General features: G+C 32.7%; 3 protein-coding genes across 5 annotated transcripts; 1 reads left to right on the top strand and 2 right to left on the bottom strand.

Annotated features, from left to right (window-relative positions):
- The first annotated feature begins 1,742 nt into the window (after nt 1-1,742).
- Nucleotides 1,743-4,473, top strand: LOC133677969 (protein NRT1/ PTR FAMILY 1.1-like). Its single transcript, XM_062100115.1, has 4 exons — nt 1,743-2,161; nt 2,359-2,576; nt 2,741-3,297; nt 3,463-4,473. Exons 1-4 carry the CDS (start codon nt 2,059-2,061, stop codon nt 4,373-4,375), a joined length of 1,791 nt encoding a protein of 596 aa, XP_061956099.1. The 5' UTR covers nt 1,743-2,058; the 3' UTR covers nt 4,376-4,473.
- Nucleotides 4,474-5,465: 992 nt separating this feature from the next.
- Nucleotides 5,466-13,422, bottom strand: LOC133677968 (uncharacterized). Of its 3 annotated transcripts, XM_062100112.1 has the most exons (13): nt 12,757-13,422; nt 12,157-12,292; nt 11,710-11,846; nt 10,949-11,150; nt 10,364-10,602; nt 10,139-10,250; nt 9,774-9,918; nt 9,457-9,599; nt 9,162-9,331; nt 8,418-8,720; nt 8,280-8,335; nt 7,681-7,895; nt 5,466-6,942 (listed from the first exon to the last, which is right to left on the bottom strand). In XM_062100112.1, the coding sequence occupies exons 1-13, from the start codon at nt 12,964-12,966 to the stop codon at nt 5,759-5,761; spliced, it is 3,252 nt and encodes a 1,083-aa protein (XP_061956096.1). In that variant the 5' UTR covers nt 12,967-13,422; the 3' UTR covers nt 5,466-5,758. The 3 variants fall into 3 exon arrangements, with proteins under 3 accessions (XP_061956096.1, XP_061956097.1, XP_061956098.1); XM_062100113.1 differs by lacking the exon at nt 12,757-13,422 and having other exon boundaries at nt 12,161-12,294; XM_062100114.1 differs by lacking the exon at nt 12,757-13,422 and having other exon boundaries at nt 12,128-12,263.
- A 9,098-nt stretch (nt 13,423-22,520) lies between these two features.
- On the bottom strand, nt 22,521-23,345 carry LOC133678038 (uncharacterized). Its single transcript, XM_062100198.1, has one exon. The coding sequence runs from the start codon at nt 23,310-23,312 to the stop codon at nt 22,704-22,706; it is 609 nt and encodes a 202-aa protein (XP_061956182.1). The 5' UTR covers nt 23,313-23,345; the 3' UTR covers nt 22,521-22,703.
- Between the last annotated feature and the right edge of the window lie 3,880 nt (nt 23,346-27,225).

Genomic DNA, 27,225 nt, shown 5'->3' with positions numbered 1-27,225 from the left:
TTTTTCTTTACTAACTGGCCTCCCTCTTTCTACAAAAACTTTGCAAAAGTTGTAAGCATAGGCTGCTTAAATAGTCTAGTCTTTGGTTTGATGGAAAAAAGGTGTTTGAACAATTCTCTTACCCGTCGTGGAACTTCGGTATAGTTCTGCACAAACCAGTGCTTCAATTTATACAGAAACTGACGAGGTTTTTCTTATAGCTTACTCCAGTAATGCGCTCGCAAATACAGAATATGAGTGAGAGACGAATCCCAAGTTGATGTCCTTAATAGGATCTTGAACTTCACCATCATCCTTCTTTTGGGGGGCCCTAAAAGTAACTCTTGTAAGGTCTGTGGTAGAGAATCCTCTTCATGTTTGCATATATGAATTCGATCGAGCCAATATTACTCCAAGAAGTGAAAATTGTAGTTGTGGTGATAGCTAAAATATGGTGTAAAGAGGATGGGATGCACATATTGATATGTATCTAATCACATCTCGGTAATGCATCGTAACTAGCTAGGTTTTGCCCTCTCCATAAAAAAAATATTGGTTGAGTTCTCTTGGTTCCAACAATTATAAAGAGATGCGTTCTTTAAAATACTCAACTCTATTCTTGTCCTCCAAAATATAAAAAAAATAATTGAAATAGAGAGCCTTAAATAAGGAAATTATTTATTAGGAAATTAACTCTTATTCCCATCTTATACAGTAAAACAAGTTGACTAATGCTAAAAAAAACTCAATTTCTTCTGACACCCTTTTGTTTCATGAAAAATAATTTTTTCAAAATAATTTTTTAAATTTTTATGTGTTTTTTTATTATTAAAAAAAATTAATCAATAAAAAATACTTTTAAAACAAAGAAAAATTTAACTTGCATTTCATAAAAGTTTTTTCCTTTTATTTTGGAATGAAAACACTTTCAAAAGTTATAAAACTCCATAAACATTTTGTTATTTGTTGATTATATCAAATTTGATCATCGATCTTTTGATTCCTATATATTTTGTTTTGTATCTTTTTTATTTTTTTTCAATTTTATCCCTTAAAATTTGATTTTTATATCAATTTTGGTCTTCATTCTTTTAATTGTTATTTGTTTTTTCTTTTATCCTTTTCTTAATTGAAATTTTTTATCTATCAAATTTGATCCTTATTCTTTTTATTGCTATTTATTGTATTTGAAATAATTTATGAAATTGAAATTCTTTTCTAATTTCATCATCTTTTAACTTTTTTATTTGTCAAATTTAGTCTCTATTTTTTTATTATTATTTATTTTATTTAAAATAATTTATGAAATTAGATTATTTTTTAATTTCATCATTCTCCAACTTTTTATCTGTCAAATATGCTCCTCATATTTTTAATAAACTTGAAAAAAATTAAAATAATAATAATTTATTTTTCAGCTTATTTTTCATAACATTATCAAACACTAAAAAGTATTTTTCAACTTATTTTTTATAACATTAAAAAACAAAAAAAATAATTTATTTTAAAAAAAATTACTTTTCATAAAATCCACTTTGCAAAATGAATCATCTTTAACCTTCAATTTAAACATGAAAAACTCCCAACCAATATTCACTCTATTATTCAGTCTATAAAGCCCATTAAACAATTCCCAAAATTTCGACCAGGCCCGTGATCTCTAGCTATTGTTCTGTGTGAAATATCGGTCTCAACTCAAGACAAGTTACAATCGTGTTATAAATCCGTTTATTAAGAAACTCATTAGGACAATAATATGTACTATCTTTTGTTTATTTTGCATGTCAAAACAAATGTTGAAACATTGGATGCATCGCAGCATCAGAAAGATGCCTGCAGAAGACATCGTTCATAAAATCTTTTTTTTTTTTTAAGAATTCATTTTAGAAGGTAAAAGAATCGAACAGGTCATATATAGGACATGAAAAATCAAACAGGAGTCAGAACTTCATACATTTCGAAGCAAGTGTGAGATGGTGTTCTTGTCCACCGAATGAAGTTGCTGTCTGCATCAAAACAGGATCTCTCCATCTTTTAGGTGTCATTCTTCATTATATATACACTGCCTGATGCCAATTCATGTCAGGGGAAGAGAGGATGGAGATTGCAGTAGATGAAAAGCAAGCAACCCAAAAGGTTGAAAGCAAAAAGGGTGGCCTTAGGACCATGCCTTTTATTATAGGTAAACTAGTTTTTTTTTTCATTTTACAAGTCCTCTAGAATTTATTTTAAATGCAAAAGATGTTAATTTGATCGAGCACGTGTTCTGATTGTGTGATTATAATGATCTTCGCAACATTATTCACAACATTATGTAATTGATTTTAGAGAACACAGGATCATCTGATGAATTTTGTGGAATTCTTATTGAATATGCAGCAAATGAGACATTTGAGAAGGTTGCAGGGGTGGGGCTTCAAGCAAACATGATCTTGTACTTACGAAATGAATACAACTTGAGTAACGCTTCCGGGGCCTACATACTGTCTCTGTGGGGAGCAATATCATATTTTATGCCCATCCTTGGGGCTTTCATTTCTGATTCTTACTTAGGTCGGTTTAGTGTGATTGCGTATGGAACAGTCATCAGCCTTCTTGTAAGCAAGTTTTATATATTTTTATTTTCACCTCATTTATTTATTGCTATGATCAATCTGAAAATTGTTGACTGTGGCTTACAGTATCAATAACAGTCATTGCTGTGTTGTTGATCTATAATAAGCGCGTTCCCATGTGACTATGTCACTATTTCTTCTTTCAGGGAATGATTGTGTTATGGTTAACAGCCCTTATTCCACATGCAAGGCCTCCCCATTGTGTCCAAACTGATGATGATTTGAAAGATTGTGTATCGCCAAAGCTAGGACAGTTTTTGCTTCTATTTTCATCGTTTGCTCTATTGGCCATTGGGGCTGGTGGCATTAGACCATGTTCCTTGGCCTTTGGAGCAAACCAGATTGATAATCCCACCAACCCAAAAAACCAGCGTACATTGCAGACCTTCTTCAATTGGTATTATGCTTCTGTTGGAATCTCAATCATGATTTCAGTGCTAGTCATAGTAGCAATTCAAGATGCAGCAGGTTGGGTTGTGGGCTTTGGAGTTGCGGTGGGGTTCATGCTCTTGTCAACTATCTTCTTCTTTTTGGGCTCTTCACTATACGTTAAAGTCAAAGCAAACAAGAGCTTGGTAGCTGGCTTCGCCCAAGTAACAGTTGCAGCTTGGAAGAAGAAGAACCTTGCTTTGCCACCAATGGAGTATGCTGCATGGTACCATCACAAGGGCTCAAAGCTTGTCGCACCAACAGAAAAACTTCGGTACAATCGTACATTATCATATATGTTTTATGCGTACTCGTAGTGCTATAAGTTCTTTGGTCATCATTCATTAATTTGAGTTTATGATAGTGATCATGATGCTGTATATGGGTGCCCTATGCTTTAGAGTGTCGAGAAGTCATAGGTTTCTCTGTCCCTTCACAGGTTTTTGAACAAAGCATGCGTCATTGGAAATCCTGAGAAAGATTTGGACTGTGATGGATTGGCTATAGATCCATGGAGACTCTGCACGGTTAAACAAGTAGAAGAGCTAAAATCACTGATCAAAGTCCTCCCCATTTGTTCCACTGGCATCATGATCGCAGTGACTCTAAACCAACACGCATTCCCTGTACTCCAAGCCACCACCATGGACAGGCACTTCATAGGGAACCAAAAACTCCCAGCAGGCTCTTATGGTGTGTTTACAATCCTTGCTTTGACAATATGGGTTGCCGTCTATGATCGCCTTTTAGTCCCATTGTTAGCCAAGTTCACCAATAGACCTCAAGGACTAAGCAATAAGCAACGTATGGGTATTGGCATAGTGATCTCATGTATAGCCACTGCAACGGCAGGAGCAGTGGAGAACAAGCGACGAGCTACTGCATTGAGACAAGGGTTGGCAGATCATCCGAGGGATGTCGTTGACATGTCTGCAAATTGGCTAATTCCACAGTATTGCCTTGTAGGTTTAGGAGAGGCTTTCAGTGCAGTTGGGCAGATAGATTTCTTTTACTCTCAGTTTCCGAAGACCATGACAAGCATTGCAGTTGCTCTTTTCTCACTCGGTATGGCAGTAGGGAACTTAGTGGCCAGTCTAATCATAGGAATTGTGGATGATGTGACCAGAAGAGGAGGGAAAGTCAGTTGGGTATCTGATAATCTGAACAAAGGTCACTATGACTATTATTACTGGCTTCTTTCCCTCCTGAGTCTTGTGAATTTCTTCTACTATTTGCTATGTAGTTGGGCTTTTGGGAGCGAGGATAGGGAGGAATATGATGATGGAGAAGCCATGGAAGAGGTAGAAATGCACCCATCTGTGGGATCTCCAATCAGACATGTTGGTGTTTGATGTTTATTCATTATTGGATTACCCTTGATGTTAATGTCCTCCATGTCACAATGAATGGTGAACTGTCTTTGATTTGTGAAAATAACTAATATTTCTCATTTTTTTTACTGACTTTAACTAATTTTTCAAAACCTTAAAAATTTGTGATACTCAAACATCATCATTGAAAAATAAATTCAAAATCTGACTCATGAGCTGCATCTCTCAAAATTAAAAACAAGAATAATATCTTGATTGTACAGACCATGGATGGGTTTTATTATGGTTTTTTTAACTAAAAGGAAGCAATTGAAGAAGCAAAACCAGAGCAGAAATTCATTCTACGTCCTGTCTTTTTATAGAAAAATCGACACTATCGAACAAATATATACTCTATTATTTTGAGGGAAATCAACCTTGTCCACAAATATTTGTCCAAAAATGAAAATAGAGCCGATGTTTTCTACTGTAAATGGTAACACAAACAAGCCAAATGAAAATGACTTTATAGCATGACAAAGCTTCCCGTTATGCATGCATTTCTATTATTATAAATTGTTCCAAAACTAGCACTTTCAAATAAATCTTAGAAGGAAATAACAAAGAAGTAGAAATAAACATTATATTATTATTTAAAAAACTAAAACAACATTATTTTTAACCGTTTAAAAAACATTATCCATACATTCACGAGCAGATGTGATATCATAGACAGAGGCTAACACTTTGTCAGATAGAGTAGCATTGATCCAACTTAGCACACACTGATCTTTCTTGTTCCAGAGAATATAATCTGGATTAAGAGAATGTGAGGAATCCTCTGGATTATCATCAATGAACTTTGATGGACACGGTTCAGAACCATCCACGAAGCCTATCAATTCATGACTTTTTAATACTGGCACAATCTGAGATGACTAGTTGGAATCAATCAAGTTTGATTGATACAAGGTGCCCCATGTTCGGTGGAGCAAAGTTCACATTGGAGGTAGCAGCAGAAGAGATTAAAGCCATAGCAAATAGTAGTGAAAGATCTCTAGGCGTATGCCAATAGCTCTTATACCATGAAAACTAAACAGAATTTTATAAGAATGAAGAATTTGCAATAGAGTTCAAAAACATTCAAAAAAATACAGTAGTTATTGTTTATCTGCAGAATTCAAGTGTTGAGGAGACAAGGAAGAATTTGAATTTGGCTGAAATTCCTGAGCTTTACATTCAATAAAACTAGCTTCCTCAAGACTTTAATCAATAATAATTGAGCAATCCAATTTGATGGGTATGCACAATGAGCCAGAATCACAGATATTATCATATGAAAACTTGCGCCAAGTGTACGGCAGCTGTTTCCAATGGATGAAGTCACTGTTAAAATACCATGATATGTTCCTCAATCCTTTAATCTCATTTTGATGCAAAAATGTCTTCTAAATCTTTGTACAACCGATTTGGTTTGGACTTGGAATCTGAAGAGGTCTTTTGAGATGAGCTCCCACTCCATTTGCTTGTCCAAAATCCACTCCATTTAGTTCGACTGGTTGAAGGATCATTCTGTGATCCACTTCTTTCTTTGCTGAAGCTGGCCCTTGCTAATTCTCTTAGTTGTTTCTGCCATGGTTTATCCGGCATGCCAGAGCCCTTGCTCCCTGAGATTTTGTTTCTGTCAACAGAAGAACCAGTCTCTCCCCTAGTTTCTCTATCACCGTGCTGTCTAGCCGGTAGTTTGCTTTCCAGGTTTTGGCTCAATCTTCTCGGAATGAAAAACAAGAGAAATCCAATTGATGCAGTTTTCAGACCTGTTAAGAAATACTGCTCAGAGGGATCCAGCCACTTTATCTGTCTATACAATGCGTACCATTCATTGACCATTTGTGCCAAGAATCCAATTAAGAAAAGTAAAATCATGAAGATTCCAACTCTGGTTTCTTCTCTAGTCGATAATTTATTCTCCAAGAGAATGAAACAAGTAGCAAAAATACTAACTTGGCTGGTAATAGAGATTATCTCAACCAGTTGGACCTTTTTCTTAATAAAAGGCTTCTTAAGGACAAGGAAGAAGAGCTGAAAGAAAGTGATGGACAATAAGACGACTGTTGGAGTTTTAGAGGACCAGTTATCCAGGTAGGCACCAGCCAGAATGCCCAAAGAAACTCTCTTGACTGACTCAAGCAGTGTGTAGTATATTCTAAGAATTCCAAACAGCTTCTGTATAAATGGTGCTTCTGCATCTTCTGTTTCATCATCAGAGGCAATGATATGATCCCCTTGCTTGCGGGGAACCCCAGCAATTTGTGAGAGCATGTATTTAGGGGGGCCTCTTAGATCTTCAAATAAAGGACCTAACCTGATTAGATATACAGAGTTTGATTTATTCTTCCATGTCCACTGGCCTCTCTTACCAGGACCTAAAGTTACTCGGGTAATATCTCGATACCAGTGAAATATCTGACCTTCTTGATGGATTTCCTTGTACTGAAGTAGCTTTCCAAAAGTGATTCCAATAGAAAGAATCAGGAGCAAGGCCAGCAGTAAGAATCCCACCACACCCAGCAGCAAAATGCCAACTATAATCCCTGATGCTGTCCCTCCTTGAACCATAAAATAAAAATCAATTAACTGTAACAGGTTGTATACGTTTGGGGAAACAGGTATGTAAAGAGTGTAATACAGTTGGATGCTGTGATAGATAAAAATATCAATCAATGTGATGGATCAACACCATTTCCAACAATGAATGGAAGTTTAGCGAGTAGATCTTCAACCTTGTATGCAACTAGTGTATAGCAGTACATACAATGGTAGTGATGTATAGTCTAAAGAATAGTCTATAAGAGAAAGATACTACAAGAAAAAATTGGAGACAGAGCTTAGAAGATGGCATCAAAGGGTTTCGGTATCGACATTTGTGAAGAAAACCACTCTGACCTATTGAAATAAATTTGTGGGATTCCAAACATTCGTTTAGATTAGTATCATCAATAGATCAAAGATATTCCATTATGGGTTTCCACACTGAAGTATTAAGCAATAGTTTAACAAGAGGGGCCTATAATCATATAGGGATTGGAAAAGGCATCACATGTTACAACAATGATAAACTATTTCTCATGCAGCACCTCAAACAAATGAAAGTAAAATATGGTTTTATATTTTCCACTCAAAAAAGGGACGGTCACATAAGTACATGAAAAGGATATAAATGATTTAATTGGAAATATAACAAGAGTGGAAACAACTAATTTTTTTCTGGAAGCTTATATTTGCTTCCAGTGGAATGCATAGACGAGGTGATATATAAATGGAAGAAAAATGAAAATGAAGGTTACCTCTAACTAGAGAAGCTGAGGCCTTGCAAATACAAGGTAAAGCAAGAACAGTGAGAAATATCTCAAATCTTGGGAAGGTCAGTGCTCCATAGTCCCTCTGCTTATCAGTAGTTCTTTTCCTTAATTTTATAATAAATAACAGTATGACATGGAGCAGTACCAAACTGACACCAATTACAGCTAACCAGAACATGCTTCTATCAAAATCCCTCCATCTGCAAGAGATAAAAGAGTAAAATATTATCTTGCAGTACTTGAAAGAAGGTCCAAGCAGGAACTTCTCATGATAAAAAGAAAGACAAAAATACCATAAAAAATAGAAGGAAAAATAAAGCAATTGGAATTCACATTAACTGTTTTGATCATGAACATCGTTTTGCAATAAAGCAAGATAGTTAACCAAAAATTTTAGCAGCACCTATGCAAAATAATCAAATAAATGAGCATTTTATGTGGGATGTTCTTGGTAATTTTCCTTTTTGATAAACACGCACATTTATAATGGCTGTTTGTATATCAGTAAACTTTCGTCATGTCTCTAGCATGAGAAGAGTGGAGAGCATATTGAAAAAATAACAAAAAACAGTACAAAATCCCACTCATTCGAATGTTGTGGATCCATAATATGTTCTGCTTCTGGTTTTAAATCTTGACTCTGCATACAAATAATGGAACCTGTCATATATAATAACAGCTATTTGAAACTGAAAACAAGTATCTGGAAAATGGTTCCTGACCTCAAAAAATGACATGTACTCCATTGGAGCAAGGGGCAATCCATACACCAGAGAAGACTTATTCCCACTCTTCCCTTCCAGTTGCATGTTCTGGGATATATCATGAGTTTTTGAGATGTAGGAATTTACACCGGGAGACGAAATTGATTTCACCATGATTGGTTGAATACCCCCAGTTTCCCATGGGAGAATGAAGTAGGGAATGCTCCATTGTAAACCTTTTGCAAACTCATAATATTCGACTGGCAGCGTAACAGCCAACCATCTTGACAGCGCAAAAACCTGAATATGGCACGCACTTCTCTGTATATATAAAACAAATTCTCTTAATTTTCATGATGATGGAAATGGACAGCTCACAAGCTTCTATTATTCCATTCACAACAGATAAAATTCAATAAAGGATGGATGTTTACACTTTATAAATTTCATTCCACTAATTTCAACACCAATTTATCTCTAGCAAATTACAATTAATAACTATAATCTCATGAATATAAAAGACAATTGTGAAAATATTGAAACAATGTCCATAGTATCTGAAAATACTTCGAGTTGAGGTGCAGAATTGTTGTCTTTTAGAAATCTTTCTGATTTATAAAGTCATCAGGAAGTGCAGAATATAAATTTTAAATTTGGAGGGAAACCTTTCCAGCCCAAATGTAAAAGACCATTAGAAATTGTAAAATGCCATGAAAAACCATGTGAATACCATAGGAGATAACTTTTAGGTTAGTATCATACAAAAAGATTCCTTGTAGGTTCAGCTGTCAGTAAAGGAGACGGTCTTAAAAATGCCCCAGCAGAGAGAAGGTTAGCAGTTGACAGAGTGAGTAGCCCAGCGGCAAGAGAAGTAGCAAGGAAGCAAGCAGTTGCAAAAGCAGAGATTACGGATGATATCATTGGCACAGAATCTGAAAATATATTTCAGAGTATATATAAGCAAACACCCAAAAAGATCCAAGGAAATCACCTGCAAGACATATACAATGCATACAATAGGAAACGGAGAGTATATAAAGAAAAATGAATTTCTTACGTCGTCTCACTTGTAAAATATTAGATGCTAGATTTTTATTTCCAGCAACATCCCCAGTTACATTTTGAGGAACACTGACAGAAACAACATCATCATCTGCTTTTACCTCTGCAATGTATTTGCTCCTACTTATTTCACGAAAGCTGGATTGCATTAAAACAAAAGAGTAAACTGTTTCACAAAACTCTTAGACATATTCATTTTGTAGAACTGTTTTATTGTGTTTGTGGTGTGAGAGAGAGTGAGAGTGTGTGCACATGCCCTCATTTTGTGTAGGTTCGTAATTGTAACACATGAGTTGGTAAGAGTTGGCTTACCCCTGCAAATGACCCCCTCCGATAGATAGAAAAGAGGAGTTGAAGCCAAATACTGGCTTCATGAACTTAATTGATATTGGAATACTATGTTTCCCTGTCCTTGTATTAGACAATGTACTCAGTCTCACAACAGGTCTTTGAGAATCTGAAACTTGCATTAATACTCACATCAGAAGATTATAATGACATCTCAAATATCTCATGTAAACATGTTTAGCTCAATTAATGGTAAAGGGACAAAAAAAATTATAATCAATCTGAAAGTTTTCAATTTCAAAAGGAAAGGGAGAGAATACAAAACCTAAATTTTTTAACATATTTTTTATCCTTTTTTTATAACCTCTTATAACTATGGTAGATTGTACCATAAAGAAAAGTAGATGGGGCAATTGGAGAAACTGAGGTCCCTGGCCTGCTTATAATAGAATTTGAAAGAAGGCTGATTGTAATGATTGCAATGCTGGATAAATTTGCAACCTGAAAGAAGACAGCACAAATGCAGTAAGCATCAAAACATGCGAGCAAAAAATGGTGCGGAGACAGAGATATGAGCATCGAGACAAACAAATTAACTGCGGACACAAATTGACCTGAAAGCCAAATTTTCGGTTCATAAGGTTTTCTCCACTTAGAGGAAGAAGCACTCCCTCACTTGTGTTGAGAGAATTTAGAATTTCGGCAGATGAATTCAAAATAGGTTCTGAGAAGTACAAGTAAAACTTCAAGTTATCATATTTATTGGTTGCCTTGACTGTTCTGATTTCATTATTAAGTTGAAGTAGCTTCTCTGGAATGTGGATCCTCAGGTCAACAAACACCCTTCTTCTATCTGTAGAATAAACCAATTGAACAGAGCGAGATGAGAAAACTTTCATGGAAACAGAAATGGATGAAACAAAAGGCTGGAAAAGGATCCTTGACTGAAGTTTTCCAGTATGTTCAATTCTTAAGTGAGAAATACAGAAACAAACTGCTTCTATATGGCTATAAATAAAATTTTATAACGCATGAATCCAATATAAAAGGGATGCAAAATTTTAACAGTTTACATGCATAAAAATATAATTTTGGTTTAAACCTTCTTGTTGAGCTCAAAGCAGAAAACAGTTTTGACAAAAAAATGCTGCACATAATGGTTCCAAAAAAGAATTTGAGGAATGAACAACAAAACTCACCAAGATGCACAAAGAAACTTGAATTGGCAGCTCTTGTAAATCTGTTTCCAGCAGCGTCAGTGCAGAAGTTCTTATCCATTACCAGTACCACACGTCCATAAAAAACATTAGGAAATAAACCCACCAGAAGAGTATATTTCAGATTTGGTTCCAGAACAGTGAGAGAGGATGGTATTACTTGGCCAGCACCATAGACTATCAGCTGTAAATAGATGCATAGAAATCCATAAGAACTAGTTTCATCAATACTTCACTTGACCAAAGAGTATGTAGCATCTCAACTCTTCTTTATAGACCTAGGAATACTATTAACTGTGTATTGATCCATCCAACAATAACCTTGCCTCAATCCCAAACAAGTTGGGATCGCTATATGGATCCCTTTGTGCCATTCCATGCAATCATAGATCAAATCCTCCTCAATATCAAGAGCCTTAAATTTTGCTCTACGAGAACCAAGATACTCATGTTAAGTCTGAAGATCGTAAGAAACTTCACTATAAAATAGATCAGCAGATGAGCACACAACATTTTCAACAATGCTTAGCTGGCAATCAATATTATTTAGGATTTCTTGAATCTATATTTAAGACACTCATGTGAATCAAACAAAACTATATTTAAGCAGTGGGAAAGATAAAAGGTAGTTTTCTATCCTGATACCACAATTATAACTATGAATAGCTAATGTATACCAATAACATTGAGTGAGCACACAGAAAAAAGGGAGGTTAATATAATTTCATTGAACAACTACTCACATTGCACGCATTCACAGATGAACATCCAAAACCTCCTCCTCCAGTACAGGGTTCAGTGAAAGAAATATTTACAGAGACATTAAGAGCATTTGTAAATGATTTTGATGCAGTTATATACGCTGTTGGGGGTATGGTATCTACAAAAAGGATAACTGATATTAGCAAGAAATTCAAAGTCTCTATAACTTCCATGTTCCTAAATATACAACTGTGAATTTACAAAGACTTGCATGCTCAATATCAGGCCTTGTAACTTCATAAACCTAGCTTTCTTCATTGACAGCATTTGTTTATAAGAAAGAGCTAATTCAGTATTCTTGTTTTGTAAATTTGAAGTGTGATTAAGCTTTCCCAGGGCAAATATCAGCCAAAAATTTGTACATTTGTGAAGAAAATAAACGAATTTCACAATATTTACTCAAAAAGAATGAAGGAAGGTTTCATAACCAACAGTCCAGTTATAGGTAGCACAGCCAACTCCTTGAGACCCATTGATGCAGACCTCAAATGTATGGTTTCCATCCTGCAAACCCTGGTATGAAACCTTAGTAGCTCCGCAATCAGATTCAGAGCCGCTATCTAGCTGCATGCATGTTATTCAGTTACAATAAGTTACAGCCAAAGAAGAAGAGGGAAAGTTTCAATTGAATGAACCAGCAATGCCATTAAACCAGAAGATAGAAAGAAAGCCGAATTTTCTAACATTTTCTCCAGGTTCTTTTTCCAGGGATGAGTTTTCTTCAAATGGTTGATAAGAAGGTCTTAGGTTTTTTGCATTCACAGGTATGATGCTTACTCAGCACTAGTGAAGACCCAACAACATATCAGCAAATCCCCAGTGCAGATTTATTTACAAACTCACCAAATTGAATACTTGCCTAACCTCAAAAGAACATAATGCCTAAGATACTAATTCAACTGTGTAAAGGAAAGAGAGAATAAAGCAGCACCAAAAAACTATTAATCAAGAAGAAGAAGAAAAGGAAATGTCATCCAAAATAAAGTACGCAAAAGCAGCAACAAATGTAAGTTCAGAAATGAACTAACCTTACAACTGAAGCTACAGTTTGTGCAGGAGTTCACATCCCCACCCACTAAAACTTGAAACTCAAATGTGGCTATGTTCAAGTGTGAGAATGCATGAGGTGCCTTCAAGAACTTCACAAATACCTCTGCATCTTCACAGAGAGCTCTGAAGCACAGAAATAAAAGTGCCCAACAAAGCAAAACCAGCCATGAAAGTTTGGGCCGACCCATTTCGGTAAAGAGTCTAAATTGATGACTGTAGCATGTAGAGGCTGAAATCTACAAGACAATGAGAGACATTTGTGTCTAGAGACACAGTCTGAAGTTAAGGATCAGAGACGGGCATTGTATGGAAATAGGACTGAAAAAATGTGGTAAAAAAGGACAGAGAAGGGTTAGAAGAAATAATGGAAGTAAGAGAATGGATTAGAATTAGGTTTTATTGGATGATGAAGGTTGTGTTTAAGGAAATTGCACATGAGACTGACACTGTTGGACAATGCTGTTTCAGCAAAGATAAGAGTCAGTGAGATAGATAGAGAGGGAGGGAGGGATTCCTCAGGACGTAATTTATATTTGAAAGAAGACAGGCAACGCAATAACAAAGAAGCATCATTTCTGATTTTGCCATAAAATCTTGTCAGGGACTGAAAATGTTCAAGACTAGCCAATAGCTTTCTGTCGAAATCTGGAGAAAAAGTATTTCCAAAACTAGTACAGTTACGAGGCTCAGTTTATAATCAAATCAAATTAAAATCAAAGCTTAATTCCCCATAAATTTATTATTAAGTAATAAAATTTTAAAAAAAATTAATTTAATAAAAATATAATAAAATAATTGAAGTTTATTTGGATTAATTTACAAAACTTGTGACCCAAATAATAAAATAAAAAACAAACTGAAATAAATGACAAAACTTAATTTATAATCAGCCAAATATTAAAGATGTTGAATAATAAAACTAAAAAAAATTCAATTAAATAAATAGATAAAAAAAATAAAATTTGAGTCAACTAGGTAACCCATCAAACTCGTGACATGAGTTATGAGACTGAAATAACCATAAAAAAATAGAAGCACATCACAATAAATTATGAAGTCTAATATCCAATAAATCAAGTGTTAGAATGATGAAATTGGAGAAAAAAAACATAGGTTTTTTTTAAAACAAAAAAAAAACATTATTTGACTGGAACAGGACGACCGGAACAGAATCGAAACATTCCGGGCGGAATTTGGATGGAATTTTCGAAACATGCCAAGATTATGAGCAAGATGAAATATGTTTTGATTTAAACTATTTTTTGACTAAAATGAGATGTATTGGCCATTTCAGGCAGAACGAAAGATAATTGACAACCTTGTGTAATACATGCAGAATCTATTGAGACACGCATGTATTACATGCACATATACTAGTCGCGGATGTAACGTATTGTGCAACCACCTACTACTTGATTTCAAAATTCATAACCCTTTTCCCCTCTTCATTTTCCCCTTCCCTTATTTCATTATTTTCCTTCATTTTCCCTCCTCTAAGCGTCGCTCAAAACTCAGCCCTAGATCTCTCTCTCCACTATGAAAAAACCATATTTATCTTCATTGCGATAGACCTCATCTCTCTCTCTCTCTCTCTCTCTCTCTCTCTCTCTCTCTCTCTCTCTTAACTGTCAGTTAAGACATATATGTACTACATGCACGTGTACTAGTCACACATGTAGTACATACGCGACTGCTCGATTTTAAAATACATAACGTTTTTTTTTCTTTTCCCTTCCCCTTATTTCTTTCTTTATTTTCCTTCTTTCTCCTTACAGCGTCCCTCGAAGCATAGCCCATTAATCTCTTACTCCATCATGAAAAACCCCTTTCTCTCTTTTTATTGTAACAGACCTCATCTTTCTCTCTTTTTATTATTGATTTTCTCTTTATCTCTCTACCCACGACAATCTTTCTAACTCTTTATTGTTACTGCCACCACCCACAAAAGCCCTATTAAACCAATTTAAGGTATAATTCATCTTTCCCCTCTATTAATTTGATATTTTGTTAAGCTAATTTATGGATTTTTTAGGATTAAGGGTTTTGGGGGTTTTGTTGATTTTGCTTAAATTAACTATAATTTAGCTTAATTAGATATAAAAGTAGTCAATTTAAATTGCATTATTTAGTGAGAAAAATCGATGAATTATGTTGTGTTGATTACATTAGGGTTTTAGGGTTTTTGTTAATTTAGGGTTTTTGTTAATTTATTCACTAGCATTGTAATTCAATTAATTTGCTATATTGATAAATTAGCATGTGTTTTGTTGTGTTTTTCACATAATATATCTTCTATAGTAGGAGTATTATGTAATTATAGTGGTACCATTATCAATATCGATAATGATATCACTTACCATGGAGGAAGTATTGAGTTCTATAGTTTAAGATTAGACAGTTCATTTATTGAACTTAAAGTTTTAGTATGTTAAGGGATTGGTTGGAATTTGTCTAAAATTAACGTCAACATTACTTGGATGATGCTAGGTGGAGGCCAACTGAATTGTTATGTCGTTGTGCCTATTATTAGTGATATAAGTTTTAATGCAATGATTGGGTTGGTCATCGTAAATGATTTGTAAATGTTAGAGCTCACTTGAATAATAGATCAAAACAAGAAAACTCATTTAGTTTGGAGTTCACTCAGGTCCTAAGTTACAATCAAAGGATCACACAAGCATCACAAGTAACAGGTCCTTCTAGGATAGATAATGATGAAATGAATCTAACATCAACTTAAGAAATTATATATATATAAGCTCAATTATGTATGGTATCTGTTTTATATTGTTATAATGAATCTGAACGAAGTGATGAGAAAGATAATTATCATGTCGATGATGTAGTTAAGGAAGATGAGTAATATGAGCCAATAAAACAAACAATGAGACCTCTTATTCTTGAATTTGAGGATGTTAGTGGGTCTGCTCATATAAAAAGTTTTGGTTGGGTTTTATGTCATAGGAATTCATGCTTAACTATTGAGTTCGAGGTTAGATAAATGTTTCGAACTAAGGCTAATTTAATTAATGCAGTTAAGCAATGACATGTAAAGAATACACTATAATACAAGGTGCAATGTTTAACCATAATTTATGTTCAGTTATAGTGTAAGCATAAACTAGCATGTCAATGGTATTTGTGTAGGAGATATCACGAGAATTCCAGTTCATTTGCGATTTTAAAATTAAAAGAGCCTCTCACATGTCACAATCAAATGGTTATGCAAGCTCACCATCACACATGAAATGTTCCAAGGATATCTAGGCTCGATGAAAAAGTTAACTTTATTTCTTATATTACATAGTCACATGATAATTTTTTAAATCTTTTTAATAATTATATTTAAATTTGATTAACATAAATTTAGGGTGGATTGGTTAAACCTCATCATCATGCACCCATATATCTAGATGAGCATGTTCGTTCATATGTAATCAAGGCTAGATTTTTCAAGATTAGTCACCTAAAAAACATAAATATCGATCACAGTTTGATTGCAGCTAAAAAGCATAAATATAGATCATAATTTGATTACAGTATTAGTAATGCAGTGGAGGCATGAAACCCAAATGTTCCACGTTCATATTGGAGAGACGTCATCAACTCTGCGAGATGTAATCATGCTAGTCAGTATTTTGATTGATAGAGCTCCTGTCACAGACACTACAACTTTTAATAAAGATAAAATGTGTCTCCATCAATTGGGACATGTGTCTTTTATTGAGGGATATAAGAGATTATATTAGGTTGATGTGGTTAAAGAAGAATTTTGAAACCCCTTAGAGGGCTCGACGTAGATTATGTTGCATTATTATGCTAAAGCATACATAATGTGTATGTGTTAGGGGCATGATCTTCACCGGTTTGATAGCCAATGCAGTGTCATGTTACTTTTTATCATTGCTTGAAAACTTTGTTGTCATTCATAACTATAGTTAAAGCTCGACGATACTTGACTATTTGTACCATCAACCATGTCACGCATATATATAGAAAAAATAGCAGATATTTATTATTTCTACATGTATAATTTGATATTGTATTTTATATAATATTTTTATTTTAAATATTTACTAATATTTTAAATTATAAATATGAAGTTATGGTCGTGAAAGCATCTTAACATCGGTCATCTTTATGTTTGGAGAAACAAGATGCTGAACATAGTTATGGGAAGAAGACTCTTAATTGGAGCTTGGTAATAAAAAAATTTAACACATTACAAATATAAATTTTTAATTAAAAATTGTTTAAATTGACTATTTATCATGTTAGATAGGTTTGGGAAAGGTCTAGGCATTTTATCCAAAATTTTACCCATGTTCACGAGTTCTATAGGGACAAGTTGGATTCACATAAGCCTCACTAGCTATATATGAACTCAATTATTATATTTTTTAAATATGACTTTATTTTTTTGGTGTGAAAGTTCTTTTAATATATTTATTTTATGGTTTCATAAGTGATATGAATATTGTACACTGAGGATTTGATAGAAAACAGCTTCTCTATTATGCATAAAGGGCAATGTTTTATGACTAACAACGGTCCTAATGCATTGTTGTACTATTATTGAGGTGCATTTCTCTAATTGGGTAATGCATTAATGCATCAATTTGGATTGCATCAACACATCCTTGATGGTGTTGACACACTTGATGACTTGTATGTTGTTAATCATCGAGGTAGAATGGACGATGATTGGTCGGTGGTTCATATATAATATGTTAATCTTTGGCATGCAAAGAGAGATCACATATTTACAAAGTGATATCCACCTATTGAGTCCTATCTTTACATGTCTTGATATATGAACATAACAAGGTGATTCATTATACCACCATGGAAATGTGTTACAAGACATCCATATGATACTCTGTGTTAGCCGGCATGTATTCCCGGACAATTATAAGACTCGTACACCAAGATATAATAAATTGGTATGCATGGATTAGTTTTTTTTTATCATATAATAAAAATCTTATTTATATCTTATAAATGATGATATTTTTTTTGTTATATATTAGGTGATTTTCTTAATGTGTGAGGGTCGAAGAGTCGTGGTCGCGGTTTGTGATACTACTGATGATGTTGTGCACAACACATTCAATACCTGGTTCTTTTTATGTTGTTCTTCACTTGATGAGGTTGAGGAAGTTGAGCGTTTGGACAATGCAATAGAGGAGAATGAAGTTGTTTATCATACACGATGATGATATGCTCGTGATTTTAATGGTACAAGGCCATCGACGAGTTAATTTGTTATATGTAGTTTCATGATGTAATTGAACTGAGATTGTTATTGTAATGGATTGTTTTGGTGTTGTGATTTAGTTTTTTTAATTATAAAATTACTTGTTATGAAATTGTTATTTGTGTTGAATTAGTTACATTGAGTTTGTTGTGTTGAACAACAACTTGTTAGCTTGCGTTACTTTTTTTTTTAATTATGTGTTGGTTGACATGGGCCGAAAGGGTTGACAAATGTCAATGCACTGTATTTTCATTGATCATGCATGTAGTACATGAGTGACTGCTTAATGCATAAGTCGCATATGTACCATATACGCAACCATTTGATCACGTAAGTATTACATGCATCTCTTAATAGGTTGCACATGTCTTATATTTGTGACTTCTTTGACTATGCTAGGAAAATATTCTTTCATTTGTGCTAGTTTGGAAAATACTTATGGCTATTATGCTAACGTGGAAAAAAACTTATTCGTCTATAAATACATGTTAAACTATTTTTTTGCACAAAAAATGATGTTAAGTTGCCACAAGCATTTCTTTAAAAAACAAGAGAGAGAAAGATGTGATTTAGGTCATATACCTGATTAGGTCAAATAAGATGATTTTATTTTAATTAGATGAAAAAAAATAGGAAACAATAATAGATGGATCAAATTTAAAAGTAAAAGTAATTAGGATAACCTGGGAGGAAAAAATTCAAAAGGGAACAAACAATGTATCGCAATCAATAGCCCACCAAACACGAAAGAACAAAATGGGGTAAAAAAGATATAAAATTTTGGTCCTAGTCAACCCGAGTTAACATGATAAACTTGTAACACTGATAATCAAGGTCAAGCCAACTCGGGATATCCTGCCAAACCTGCAGCCTAGATCATGCGATTGAAACAACCTGATAAAAAAATAAAAAGAATTATAAAGCCCTTTAAAAAAAACAACGTATTAACTTTTCAAACCCGTGACCCGAGTCATTAAACCCGAATCATCCAATCTAAAAAAATCAAGTCCAATTCTCAATCAATTAAATATTGAAGAATAAAATTAAAAAAATAATTTAGATTATACAAGAGGATTCAAAAAATAGCAATTAAAAGATTGAGAATCAAAATTGAATAACAAAATAAATTTTATATTTGATTGAATAGTAAAATTAAAAGGAAAAATTAATTTAATAAAAGGATCAAAAATCAAATGAATAAGGATCAAAAATGGCGTATGAAACTAAAAACAATGTTTTGATTGAAGTGTGAAATTGAAAAGAACAATAACCTTTACAAAAAGACCAACTAAAAAATTAAAAATCAAAACAATGAAGACCAAATTGAAAACATGATACCATTAACTTGAATTGAATGATGAAATTAAATTGGGATTGAATAAATTAAAAAACAATGTTTTTTTCTTAAAATGTTAAGAAAAAAATTAGAAATCAAAAAAATAAAAATCAAATTAGAGAATATAATATTTGGTAAATTGGGATTGAATAATAAAATTAAAAATAAATAAAACTTCTACAAAGAGGTCGATACCAAAAATTAAAAATCAAAAGAATAAGAATTAAAGTTGAAAAACCAACAACAAAAAGGTCAAGTTGTAATTTTCAAGGGAGGAGAGAGAAAAGAAAAAAAAAGAAAAGCTCATTGGCGACATGTGCCCCACCAACAGGAAGATTACATCGTGGTGCCTATAAAAGAGTATTTTTGAATGCTGGAAGGCACTTCATGCACATCTCGAAGTGCGCAAGCACTTACCACACCTTGGGGCGTGCTATGCACGCACCAATAGTTTTTTTATTCTTATTTTCTTGTGTTGTTAAAAGACTCAATTTCCCTTCAACCTACGACATAATAACAAAAAAAACCTCGACAAAAAGAGGGAAAAGCTGCTTAAGACTAATTTTAATTTGTTAGTTTCCATTAACATTTTGTTCATTTCACTATGTTTTTTCTCTTATTATTTTGCATGTCCAGTGAAATATTAAAATGCCCTGTTCTGACATGATAACAATGTAAAGACCATTGTAAAACTATAAAAGTGCCTCTTGACTCTAGTTTTAATTTTTTTTATTCCAAATGTGTTTTAATTTTTACACCGAGTGATTGAAATGAAAGAATACTTATTTGTTTATAATTAATTTGGTAATGACTGATGAACCCAGTAAAAAAACTAAAATACCGCTAATTGTCACTGTTAGATTTTTTTTATTAGAAGAAAAACTGTGAACAGTGATTTCACTCATAAGCTACAGTGAAAATGACTGATCAATTAGCTTTTGTTATTATTGAATTTCATACATTAATTATTTTTTAAATCAAATAATCTTTGTTAATCATCTTTGTTAATCATTACACCAACCTTTTGTCATAAAGGAGATGGAACGGTGACAAAGAAATCTAATAAGTGGGATTTATTTGTACATTAACCTTTACTAAGATTTTTTTTAAAAAAAGACAAAAAAAAAAAAAGAAGAGAACTTGCACATTGTTTTCAAATTTCAGTCGACCAATCAATATCACACACACAAACACACAAGCATAAATAAAAATCTTATTTGATATTTTCTTTTTTTTACAATTTCTTGGCTAGTAGATTAAAAAAAATTCCTTCTTAAAAAAAGAAAGAAAGAAAACAGTTCCACGTGCTTGGACGACCATTCATTAGAGGTGATCATTTCTAGTTCGGTTTGGTTTTTATCAAAAAAATAACCAAACTAAAATTTTTTAAAAAAACCGAAACCGGTTCAAACCAACCGGTTTCGGTTCGGTTTTTTAGAATAAAAACCATTTTGGCTCGGTTTTCTCCAGTTTGGCTCGGTTTTGGCTCAAATTTCCCGTTTTGGCTTAGTTTTTTCGTTTTGGATTCGGTTCGATTTTTTTTTCAGGTTTATAAAACCAAAACGACCGGTTTTTTTAAAATTTTGATCGGTTTTTTTCACGATTTAGTTTTTTCAATTATTTTTTTCTAGTTTTCTCAATTTAATTAATTTTTTAAATTTTTTACTCACCCTGCCTTCCTTGAAAAAGTATCATGTTGTTGTTCTTTCATTGTAGTTAAATTTTATTTTATTTTTATCATACATCCCTAACAAATATGTTGTATTTATTGCCAGCAGATTCGAACCACCAACCCTACCTCTATGCCCATTTTCTGATGTGACTCAAACAAGTATCGTCCCTGTCCAAAATCTTTTCTTATTTTTTCCCCTTGATCATACTGTTATCATTCAAAATCTCTTTCTAGTTTTTGGGTGGGAGCGTTCCAGTGTTTTTTTTTTTTTAAATGCCGCCAACAACACAGCAAATCACCATGTCCTGTCAAAACACAAGGGGAAGCAAAAATAAAGTATATTCTGTGCTCTTATGGGTATATTTACTGTTGTTTGACTGTAATTCCTCCTGGAGGATGGATTCAAGAATTAATTTCTCAACTACTTTCTTACTTTTCAGGTATATAATAGTGAACTTCGTATGATAAACAGTTGGAAGCATTTACTATGAACCTTGAATATAGACATTAAAGATTTAAAAACAACACTCACAAAAATAGTAAAGCAATAAAAGAAAGGACGACGACATTGAAGAATTCTTGAGCAGTGTAGCAGCAGCAACCAAGGATAGATTGAGCTGTCTTCAACACGAGCAGCAAACCCATGTCCTGCCTTTATTGTTAGTTTACTTTATTTGTCTGCAGTAAAACAAAATTCTTTAGGACAAAAATAAGAGACAGTCACATGACCATTCAAAAAACAAAGGATTCATGAGATGCCATCGTCCCCAGATAACGACAAAGCATAAATAGAACAGCCCATAAAATGTGGTTGGCAGGAGACTACGACAAACCAGGCCTTGATCACAAACAGATTTCCATAAGCCCGAATAATGTATAGGTAATGGCCACAAGTAGAGCTGTCTGCAATGGTGGAGCCCAGCCCAGCCAAGAAGCTCTTACTGCAACTTCCAAGCGTTAAAAGAGCAGTTTCTCTTCTCAAAACAAGGTCAGAACTCGGACCAAAGTGAACCAATCTAGATGGCCATCGATAGTGTTGGGTGATGTCGTAAAGATTCTCTCTCTTTTCAAATCAAGGAAAGCAGCATCCGACACTGCAATATAAAGTCAAAACATTTTACCACTGAAAACTTCGATCACTTCAACACCAATGATAGGTCCATGCCTTGCTCTCGACTTCTATTATTAGATGATGATAGAAGTGACTTAATCATAAGAGTTTGTGGACACCACAAATAATGCTAGTGCTACTATAACACAGAGCAAGAACAGGCGGGGAATCACTCAGAATCATAAAAAGATCATAGGCTCCTAGGAATTAAAAACAGTTTCAGTGGTTGAATAAGAGCAGATGAAAAGACATGTCGCTATTCTCTTATGCGTAAGCATCCTAATGAAAGCTCTTGGTAGCTCACAACAATAACCATTGACGCATACCAGAACCCTTGTTTCAGGGATGGCCGTCTGAGCTCTCCTTTGAATAAACAAGAAAAAATCCTGGACCTATGAGTTTTTATTGGAAGCTATTAAGAATACACAGGAGTAACAGTTTGATGGCATAAATGATATATAAATGCGTAACAAAATATGATAAAGCATCCCCAGAAGCAGCAGCAATGAATTTATTCAGAATTTAGTAAGGAGAAGTACTTAAACTGCATCAAGGTCGCTTAAAAATACAGCTTTCTGGTATCCATATCTGAAGAAGCAGATCATAAAAGGAACAAGTAGCCACTACAGTGCTGTTTTGTTTGACCTTCTGATATAATTCCCCCCCTTGCCAATCTGCACCGTAGGCAAGTGTGCTATTCTTGGCATGGATTTCCATCAGTTCACCTTTCTCCTCATCAATCTTCACAACTGCAAAGCCATTGTGCATGCAAGCTGCTAAGACCACGCCTGGTACATATGGGTGGTGCTTGACTCTCCAAACTCCGCTCCCTAAACAAAATAATGTTTCATTAACTGTTTTTGAAATTGATCTTACATCCCATAGCCTTAGATACTCGTCATAACTACGAGTGAGTAAGATATTAGGGTCATCATCCCTTAAATCCCAACAAATGAATTTGCAATCATCCGAACCAGTGTATACCAACTGAGGTTGGTGAATGTCAAATGAAGCAGCCCATAGCTCAAATTCATGTGCTTCCCACTCTTGAATTACATCTAACTGGGACTCTGAAAAGGAGACTATAGATACAGAACTATCAGAAAGCCCCACTGAGATTGATGTGGCTGATGGGTTCCAGTCCAAACAAAGACACATTGAGGAGCTTATTTTTTCACCATCTATCCCTCTTAGAGATAGAGAGTCGCCTCCATCAAGAATTAACAACTTTTAATAATCAAACAAATAGTATAACAAGAATATGGATTTCGTAGTATAACAAGTACGAAAAAAGCCCTATCCCAGGTCTTTTGAGGCAATTCCAAGTGAATTTATCAACTTAACAATCACAAGTGATATCAACATTTGAGAAAGGTAAATGAGGTTTTTGTTTAGGTTTTGGGTTTATTTTTTAATGGTCACGAGTTTAAGTTTTTTTGAGCTACTAAAGATTTATATAGTTGTTAACTTCAGGACTTATGAGATTAGTCGAAACGTGTTCAAGCTAACCCGAATATATACATTAATAAAAAAAACATTTGAGAAAGGCACATGTAAGAAGAACCACCATCATTTGTTTTTCAAGAAAATGTTGTGAATCAGCAGGTTATATATAATATTAATTATTTTATTCATGTAAAATATATTTAATTTTATTAATATAAATATTATTTATTTTTAATATTTATTTATATTTAATTTATAAATTTAATGTTTGATAAATGTACTTAGAGTAAAGATAAAATTTATAAAACAAAAATATTTTACAAAAATAAATGAAGAAGTTATAATGATAGGATTCTTATCACATCAAAGTATTGTTCCTGATCAATGCTCTTTTAATAATGGACATGAATAAAATTGTTGGGACTAATACATATTATATAATTTTTTTTATAAAAAAAAAGCAGTTAATCTCATAAACCAAAATATGAGGGGTACCTAGACTTGAGATATCATCTGTATCTATAAAAAGGCTAAAGTAACGGTTATATAAATTATCATTAGACTTGAAATCATTAGGTTATATTATATAATGAGTATTATGTTTCGATATTGTTATATGTTATCTTGGTAAAGGTAACAAATGAGCTAACGTTAGATATAATATAAATTATATGAAGGTATTTAAGTGATAAAAAAATAATTCATCACTCTAGATGAATTAAAAAAAATGTTTTACATATTCTCAAATAGTATTGATTGTTAAATATTTGCACAAGGTGGAATAAGATTAGAAAAGAGTTTTAAATCTTATTCAAATGATAAATAACTATAATATTGTAAATAAATATGATTTGACGTGACAGACACACTTTATGCTAAAATGTCTAAATCGCATTTTTAATGAAGGAATAATAATTAGACTGAGAAACTCATCATTGAAAAGTTAAGTCATATCACTTATGAATTTTCTAATATCTATGGGTTCTCATCATTGAAAAATTAAGTCATATCACTTATGAATTTTCTAATATCTATGGGATCCTGACACTTTGCTAGACAATACACTTAATCTTCAAATATAAATTAATCAATTATTAAATTAATAATAAATTAAAATTTTTATTTTATTTTATTAGAATTATAATTTATATTTTGACTATCATATTAAAACCTAATGAGTTACAAATAGTAAGAACCATTAGTCAAAAAATAAATTAGGATAATTAATCAAGTGTGACTTAATTGAAAATAATTTTAGAAATTAAGCATTATAATGTATTTAATCTAGGGATTATAATTTTAGTCCTAAAATAATTAAGTAAAGACTTGATTGATTAAATTTCTAAAATTACCCTTAAATAATATATGAATATTATTTAAGGGAAAATATATATTTTGTCATTTATAGAGCTTTTAGGATTCCATATCAATATAAAGTTATGCCTCTTATTTTTCATGAGATTGTCTATTAGACAAAAAACCTATGTAAGTCACGTAATAGAGAGCTAACACTCTACGCATAGTAATCTTGTTTTTCTAAATAAAAATTTAAAAGATTTTTCACTGGTGATTCGTATGAATTACCATTGGAGGCCGAACAATTAGACGACTTGTGGTTTGCAAAAACCCAACCTTTAAAGAATTATTCAAAGCCGAAGAAGATTAAATATTGAGATGATAAATCCCTAAACAACTCTAGATATGTTTAACGTGATCCTAAGTACTCTCGAATAAGCCAGAATCTGACATTTTTTTTTTGAAAAGGAGTTTTTGGTCATTTCACCTCCATCAGCGGTGGCACCAGCTGTAGACATACTTGGCACACAGTCCACCACGCAACTAACTGGCAAGACAGCAGCATCGCTAATCTTCTAGCTACATGGCACGAAGGGTTGACCCTTACAGTGCTAACTAGTGGCGGTGGGTAGAGAATCCATTGCCGGCAGTAGCGAAGAAGAAGATGAATAGGGGTAAAATTACGATTCTACCCTTGTTGTCTTTTTAAGGCTTGGAGAAATTACCCCCTTACCCTTGCCCTTTTTTTAATTTTAAGTATTAGGCTTTTAATTTTACATATTATGAGTATGGACTTAAGACTTTATCTCTAATTGCAATTTAGGGTCTCAAGGTAAATTATAAATTTACCCATTATAAATAAAATTTAGATTTTATACCCTAATTTAAATTTAATTGTAGAATTAATTTTCCTAGTAGGATTAGGAATAAATTAAATTGTTTAATTCATTTTTTAAAATTTTTATAATATCCTAATGGGAATAAGATTTATTTAATTAAATGGTTTAACCAAATTTTAGAAAAATAGTTTTTCTAATTTAATGAGTATTTTTAAACAAAAAAAATTGTTTGAGAAATTAACAAGTTGGATTTGATTGAATATTTCTAAGTGTTAGAAATATTATTTTAAATTGCATATAAAGTCAATAATTAGAATAATATGCAATATATTTTTAATTATGCATATTAAAAAGTTTTTTGCATGATGGGTAATTATGGACATTAAAAATTAATATGATTGTGTTTTTATTTGATGGTTGAATGATTATAATTTTTATTAAATAGGGCATGCGTTTCTGCCTTATCTCTATTTTTTTTTCTAGGTTATAATCTTTTTCTCATCTAATCCCATTCAAATATAACTCAAGACTTATTAATTAATTATGTAAATATTATGTAATTTAAAATTTTAGATAGAAAATTATTGTATAATTCAAGACAAAAAAAAAATGACAATGAAGATTACAATCGAAGTACTTGTAATAAATTGATGAAGACTTGTTATAACTATCTAGAATTTAACTATCTAATTTCTTTTAATAATTCACAAGAAGTAGTTTAGATATGTTTATAATTATCTAATTAAAATGACATATTAAAATTGTATATTTATATATAAATTGTAATGTATAAAATTTATATATAATATGTTATTTTATATATAATACCTAATTAATTGATGATAAAAATAAAAATTTAACATGTGATTTGCATGATGCAATTCAACAAGAAGTTAATTAGTTTTCATGGTCTTTTGCCGTAAGTTTGCTATAGTATGGCACGCAGGGAGGCCTGTGCCAGAATTTCTGAATTTGCTGGCGCAGGGCTGGCGTTGGGTACAGTCTAGATCTTTATAAAGTGGAAAGGCCACCAATCACTCTTCATGCCTTAATTAATTAACATATACTAAAAATTCTTGATATTTTTTTAATTTTCTCTTTAAAATGTTTGAGGATTTTTTTTGTTTTTGTATTTTTTTTCTGATTTATTTTTTAATGTTAAGTTTATTGAATATTGAAATTTATAATTTTCATATCCAGATTATTTTTTATTATTTTTTTTTAATTTCATCATTCAATATTAGGTTGATTGGAAATTAGACTTTATAATTTATCTTAATTTGTTTTCTATGGAGTTATCCTAATCTCCTGGCCTAGGTTTAACAGGTTAACTCGGGTTTATCCGATGTTATTTTTTGTCCTTTTCTATTTTTATTTTCAATTTAATCATTTAATATTGGGTTGATTTGGGAATCATACTTCATTTTTTTATTTGTTTTTTAAGTGGTTATCAAAGTTTTATGACCTGAGTTGTGGGTTAGGCTGATTGA

Source organism: Populus nigra, chromosome 18 (genome assembly GCF_951802175.1).
Source record: "Populus nigra chromosome 18, ddPopNigr1.1, whole genome shotgun sequence".
Lineage (NCBI taxonomy): Eukaryota > Viridiplantae > Streptophyta > Magnoliopsida > Malpighiales > Salicaceae > Populus > Populus nigra.
This window is presented reverse-complemented; position numbering and strand designations above follow the sequence as displayed.